Consider the following 7,149-nt stretch of genomic DNA (forward strand, 5'->3'; position numbering starts at 1 on the left):
AGCTCCATCACTTTTGACAAATTCACACACCGGATTAAGTTCTGGAGCATTTCCATCTCTCTGGAGCTGCCCCTGTGCGCCTTCCCAGGCAGCCGCTGAATCCCGTCACTGTATATGACTCGCGCCTATTCTGGGACTTGGTATAATATGGAGTCATGCAAGATTTGCTTTCTGTGCCTGACTTCCTTCGTGGAGCGTGTGTGAGAACATGGGAGAATTTAACGCACCTCTGGACTCTCATGTGTTGCTCCATGAAAGGAATGTCTGTGAATGTTTCCCGGGTCTGGTGAGGCTGGAAACAATGCTTCTAGGAATCCTGGGGTGCTGGTAAAGCACGCACATGAGACCTATTGAATACAGATCTCTGTGGGTAGGATGTAGGAATCTGAATTTTAAGATAATAATTCTGAAGTTTGAGAATTTGAGCACAGGCCAGGGTGGGCGACATTCAAAAGGAAACCACTAGACCACTAGCGTCATTGGATACTTCTGGAAACACTTTTTGCTGGAAGCTCTGGGGATCTGGAGCAAGCCCTCCACTTACAAAAGGTGCCTCGTGACTCTTGGATGGTGAGGGCGAGCAACCTGTCCAGCCCAAGCTTTGTGGGCTACTGTTCTTCCACAGGGCTGGCAAACATGGCTTCCCAACGCCACAGCGTAGTGAGGTGCCTTTGAGGGGAGGACCCCTGTGTGGGGGCCTCAGCTCTTCCTTTGTCATCAGGAGGAGGGTCTGACTTGGGTGGGTCCAGACTGGACAGCATTTCTCAGTGAGTGGCTTCTGGGAATCAAAAGTCAGCTGGGTGTCCGGGCCACTGGAACAGAGTGGGTTGAAAAAGTCTTGGCACCACTGAGCCTCCCAGATCAGTCTCAGCCTTAAGAGGCTGTCCAGAATTATGATGGTATTATTATTATTATTATTATTATAACATTATGACGGTTAATTTTATGTGTCAATTTGACTGAGCCATGGGGTGCCCAGCCATTTGGTCAAGCATTATTCTGGATGTGTCTGTGAGGGTGTTTCTGGAGGGGATTAACTTTCCAATTGGTAGACTGAGTAAAGCAGATTGCCCTCCTTGGTGTGGGTGGGCCTCATCCAATTGGTTAAAGACCAGAATAGAACCAAAAGCTGAGTAAGAGGAACTCCTCCTACCTAATTGCCAGAGCATCAGCCTTCTGCCTCCCAACCGAAACATCTGCTCTTCTTGGGGCTTGAGTCTGCTGGCTTTTGGACTGGAGCTTACACACATCAGTGCTCCTGGTTTTCAGGCCTTCAGACTTGGACTGGAGCTACACCAACGGCTCTTTGGGGTCCCCAGCTTGCCAATTGCAGATCTTGGAACTCCTCAGCCCCCATAATTGCATGAGCCAATTCCTTATAATAAATCTTGTTCTATATTTATATATATATATATATATATACACACACACACACTATTGGTTTGGTTTCTCCAAAGAATCCTGGCTCATTTTTTCTTTTCTGCTTATAAAACCAAAATATGCTTGTAAAAATTCAAATGTTACATAAATATATAATATAGAGAATCTAAATTACCTGTAACCCTATTATATTAATAGTCAGTATGGGTTTCTGCATTTGCTTAGGGTATAGAATGCTGCAAAAAACACTCTTGCCCCAACAACCGAAAAAAGGCGAATAAACTATAAAGTCATGACTTTTCTTGAGTTCATCAGAAAGGCAACTAGGCAATCTGAGTTCTGAAGAGAGAGGACAGCCAAACCATCTCACCTATGGCAGGAGCACTGCAGAAAGATCCGGCCACAAGACAAGTGAGGAAGATGAAATCCAGTAAAATTTTATTGAATTGTTAAGGCAAAGGATGGACTAATTTGTCTGGAATGGCTGGGGCCCCTCCGCGCAAAGCAAGTTCACATTCACTTTCAGGATCTCTTCCCCAGGCCTCCACTGGATGCTCAGGAGAAGGGCCCGAGACCTGCCTCTCTGCTGAGAGTCTGCAGTGATTTTCAGCTCTTGGCATGAAGCCTTGCTCACTTCCTCAGATGCTCTCCTATGAAGCAAAATTCTGAATCCACTAGGGAAAGGGCCATATTCCCTTCATCCCCAGGAAGAAGTAAAAGCTCATGCTGGCTGGGGGAAAGATAGAAGAGAACATCCTGTAACCCCCTGGGAGGGGCAAGAAGCCATCCAGGGCCCGAGAACCCATTCTGATACCAACCAGAAATCAGCTACCCCTGGAGAAGAACAAAAGTGCACCCAAGACATGCCTAAGACTGAAGCCGGACCAGGGTAACATGCCCCTACCCGAAGCTGCGGGACAAGGAAAGGCATGGAGAGGGATACCGTCTATGCTGCCCCAAGCTGGAAGTAAGGTACAAACACTGAGAAAAAGGCTGCCACAGCCCAGCTCCACCCCAAGCCCAGGTGGCTGCTACTGCAAGAGTCTGCATGTGGGCCTCTGAAGGTAAGGACGGCGACCACGGAACCCATCCCAGCTCAACTCCTGCCTACATCAACTAGTTCCCCACGACAGACCCGAAACAAAGAGCAGCATGCCCACTGCCCAGAGCGCACACTATACCTGCTGTCTCTTCTGTTGTGCAAATAGCATTCAGCATTCAAGGGAAAAACACTGTTGATAAATAAAGCCGTCAACAGAATCAGGCTCAGATATAACCCTCCCAGCTGGGGACATTAAAATAACTGTGATTAGTATGTGGAAGTAACTAGTAGGAAAGATGTACAACATGCATGAGCAGATGGGGAGTAATTTTAGCAGAGAGAAATGGTAAGAAAGAGTCCAGCGGAGATACTACAAGGAAAAAATATCTATATATACCGAAAATGACACCAAAAATGGAGATGTCGGGGGATGAGTTCAACAGTAAAGTCAGTACAGCTGAGGAATGTATCTGATTTGCCAAAGGATTATAGATATGACACCAATGGACCATCAACAGAAGAAAGAACAGATAAATTAGACTTCATTTTAATTAAAATTAAAAATGTTTGTGCCACAGAGAACACCAACAAGAAAGTGAAAACCCACACAATGGGAGAAACTATTTGCTGATGCTAGGATGTAAAATAGTCCAACTGCTTTGGAAAACAGTCTGGCAGTTCCTGGGATGACTGCACACAGAGCTACCAATTCCACTCCGTGGTATGCACCAGAGAGAAATGAACATCTACACAGCGACTTTTATGCAAATGCTTACAGGAGCATTACTGATAACAGTCAAAAGGTGGAAACAACCCAAATGTTCCTCAATGAGCAAATGGATCAAAAGTGGTATATCCACATGGTGGAGTATTATTTGGCTATAAGAAGGAATGAGGTGCTGATCCACGCTACGACCTGGGTGAGGCTTGAAAACATCATACTCAGTGAAAGAAGCCGGTCACAAGAGACCACAAACTATATGATTTCATTCATATGAAATGTTCAGAACAGGAAAATCTATAGAGACGGAAAGTAGATTAGTGGTTACCTAGGCTGAAGGGGTCGGTGTCGGTGGGGGGCTAAGTGGGTGATAGGTAAAATGTATGAGGTTTCTTAATGGGACGATGGAAATCTCCTGAAATGAACTGTTCTGGTGGTTGCATGTATCTGTGCCTAGACTCAAAACCATTGAATCGTGCGCCTTAAATGGATGAATTGTATGACGTGTGAACCATAGCTCAATAAATAGGCTTAAAAATATATATTAGCGAAGTCTCACAATTCTTTGGGTGTATGATCTGTTTTCTCTGGAGTCCTCTCGTTCCTCTGGAAAATGCTGAGATTTGACCTAGTTATGGGAGCGGTGGAGGTGGGTCTTGGGCATGGCTGTTCAAAGCATCTGCCCCAAATGAAGTGCTCACAGTGTTTGTAAGCAGAGACGCCTGTTCTTCTCTAACACAGAAAGTCGAGCTATTTCCACTCGCAAGGGGGGGATGGGATGACATGAGGGTTCAAGCTGTTAGTTTCATTTGGGTCCAACCAGATGTCCCCATTACAAATTTCGGGATCCCATTCTTGCCCTTTCACATGAAAAACTTAGGGAGACTATGAATTTAAATGAACTTAATGAATGGAAATTTAATTCAGCAACCTACACAATTAAATGTTGGTTTGGTTTTAAGGGATCTCAGTCTAGTGTCTGTAAGAAATGAGAGAATCTTTTCAGAGTTGTCATGGAAGCTCTCTGGTTCTTGACCAGAACTTAAGCTGAGAATTTGTCATTTTCTTTTGGTAAACAGTCAAGCATGCTCAAAATAATTCATCCCACATCACAGTCCTTATGGTCATCATCACTGCTGTAATAATCAAGTGGGGCAGCCACCTGGCCTCCCAAGGCACATGCCTCTCTCGTCACATAACCACAGGAGATAACGTGATTCATTGTGATGTCACTGCATGCCACGCATTGCTAGTATTCCACTGCCCACTAGCAGGTAGTCCAGCGCTGCCTTCAAGCCTGAGGACACAGCCAAACAAATCTCTAAATCCCATCTTTGTGGGGTTATCCCCTATGACCACTGGCCAGTGTTAATTCTATATTGGTCAGGGTCCAAACAGGATAGAGAAACAACACAGTAATTCATACAGGGAAGGTTGAATATAAAATTTATATGCGGGCACAAGAATAGACACATAGATCAGTGCAACAGAATAGAGACTCCAGAAATAAACCCATGCTCTTATGATCAATTAATCTATGACAAAAGAGGCAATAATATACAATAGGGAAAAGACAGTCTCTTTAATAAATTGTCTTGGGAAAACTGGACAGTTACATGCCAAAGAATGAAACTGGACCACTTTCTTACACCATACACAAAAATAAACTCAAAATGGTTGAAAGACCTAAATGTAAACCTGAAACCATAAAATTCCTAGAATACATAGGTGGTAATTTGACATCAGCTATAGAAACATTTTTCTAGATACTCTTCCTGAGGCAAGGGAAACAAAAGCGAAATTAAACTATTGGGACTACACCAAAATAAAATACTTTTGCACAGCAAAGGAAACCATCAACAAAACAAAAGGCAACCTACTGAGTGGGAGAAGATATTTGCAAATGATGTATCCAACAAGGGGTTAGTATCCAAAATATATAAAGAACTTCTACAACTCAACACCAAAAAACCTTAATCCAATTAAAAAACGAACAGGGGATCTAAATAGACATTTTTTCAATGAAGACATACAGATGGCCAACAGACACATGAAAAGATATTCAATATCACTAATCATCAGAGAAATGCAAATGAAAACCACAATGAGATATCACTTCACACCTGTCAGAATGGCTAAAATCAAAAACACAAGAAACAACAAGTGTTAGCAAGGATGTGGAGAAAGGGGAACCCTCTTGTATGTTGGTGGAAATGCACACTGGTGCAGCCACTGTTGAAGGCAGTATGGAGGTTCCAAAAAAAATTAAAAATAGAATTACCATATGATCCAGTAATTCCACTACTGGCTATTTATCCAAAGAAAATGAAAACACTACTTTGAAAAGATATATGCACCCCTATGTTTATTGCAGCATTATTTACAATAGCTAAGATATGGAAGCAGCCCAAGTATCCATTGCTAGATGAATGAATAAAGAGGATGTGGTATATATATACAATGGAATACTACTCAGCCATAAAAAAGAATGAGATTTTGCCATTTGTAACAACATGGATGGACATAGAGGGTATGAGGCTAAGTGAAATGAGTCAGTCCAAGAAAGACAAATACCATAAGTTTTCACTCATATGTGGAATTTAAGAAACAAAACAAACAAACAAAAAAGACAAACAAAAACCAGACTCTTAAATACAGAGAACAAACATGGTTGCCAGAGGGGAGGTGGTTGGGGGATGGGTGAAATAGATCAAGGGGATTAAGGGTACACTTATCATGATGAGCACTGAGAAATGTATAGAACTGTTGAATCACTATATTGTGCACCTGAACCTAATATAACATGATATGTTAATTATAATTGAGTAAAAAAAATTATTAACCATAACATGGGTTTATCTACTAAGGGGAAAGAGAACTCTGAAGAATTAAGTGTCTCTCCAGCGCCCTCTACTGATAAAGTTTAATATAATTCCAGATGGCAAATGAGAACTGTTAACAGTATCACAAACAGGGCAAGGGAGAATTTAGAGCTAAGAGACAAGGATCACATGTGGTGCATTGAGCTTTGCTTTCTTATCCAGTCTGACAATCTCTACCACTCAATTAAATGTTTAAACCACTTATATTTAATGTAATTATCAATATCATTAGATTTAAAATGACTGTCATGCTATTTATTTTTTCCTTGTCCCATCTGCTTTTTGTTCCCTTCTTCTTTTGGATTGAGCTTTTTCTCTCAAATGATTCCATTTTATCTCCATTATTGACTTATTAGACTTAATTCTTCATTTTATATTTTTAGTGGTTTCTCTAGGGTTGCAATATATAGTTTAACTCACCACAGATTACCCACAAATATATTGTACCTCTTTACATATGTGTAAGAATTGCTGGAACATATAGTAATTTTATGTTGACTGTTTTGAGGAACTGCCAAACTGTTTTTCAAAGTGGCTACAAAATTTTACATTTTCACCAGCGGTGTATGAGAGTTTCAGTTTCTCTACAGCCTCACCACACTTCTGATTATCTATCTTTTCAATTCTCTCCATTGTAGTTGGTATAAAGTATTATCTCATTTCAGTTTTGATTTCACTAATGATATTGAGCATCTTCTCATGTGTTTATTGGCCATTTGTATGTCTTCTTTGAAGAAATGTCTACTCAGATCTTTTTTCTGTTTTTAAATTGGGTTGTCTTTTTATTGTTGAGTTGTAAGAGCTCTTTATATATTCTAGACACAGTCCTTTATCAGATATGGGATTTGTAGAGATATTTTTGCTGAGTTAAAATTCTAGGTTGACAGTTTCTCCTTTAAGTAATTTAAAGATGCTGCTTCCCTGTCTTCTGGCTTGGATTTTTTTTCCCCCTTATGCAAAGTGTGCTACAATTTTAATCTTTGTTCTTCTGTATGTAATGTACCCTTTTCCCTCTATCTACTTTTAAGATTTTCTATCTGATCTTAAGCAAATTGGATTATGATGTAATACATGGTTTTCTTTATATATTTCTTGTGTTGGGTTTATTGACCTTCTTGGGTTTA

General features: G+C 41.0%; 1 protein-coding gene across 2 annotated transcripts in view; it reads right to left on the reverse strand.

The window, feature by feature from the left end:
• The window catches only part of ZCCHC24 (zinc finger CCHC-type containing 24), a 79,809-nt gene that overhangs the window by 1,727 nt on the left and 70,933 nt on the right, over positions 1-7,149 (reverse strand). The window contains exon 3 of one of the 2 annotated variants that reach the window (XM_064594890.1): positions 228-347. In XM_064594890.1, the coding sequence (XP_064450960.1) occupies positions 228-347 (120 nt within the window). The other variant, XM_064594891.1, reaches the window with a different exon arrangement.

This window comes from Mirounga angustirostris, unplaced genomic scaffold (genome assembly GCF_029215605.1).
Source record: "Mirounga angustirostris isolate CCGP_5_RB_7025 unplaced genomic scaffold, mMirAng1.0.hap1 SCAF_6, whole genome shotgun sequence".
Lineage (NCBI taxonomy): Eukaryota > Metazoa > Chordata > Mammalia > Carnivora > Phocidae > Mirounga > Mirounga angustirostris.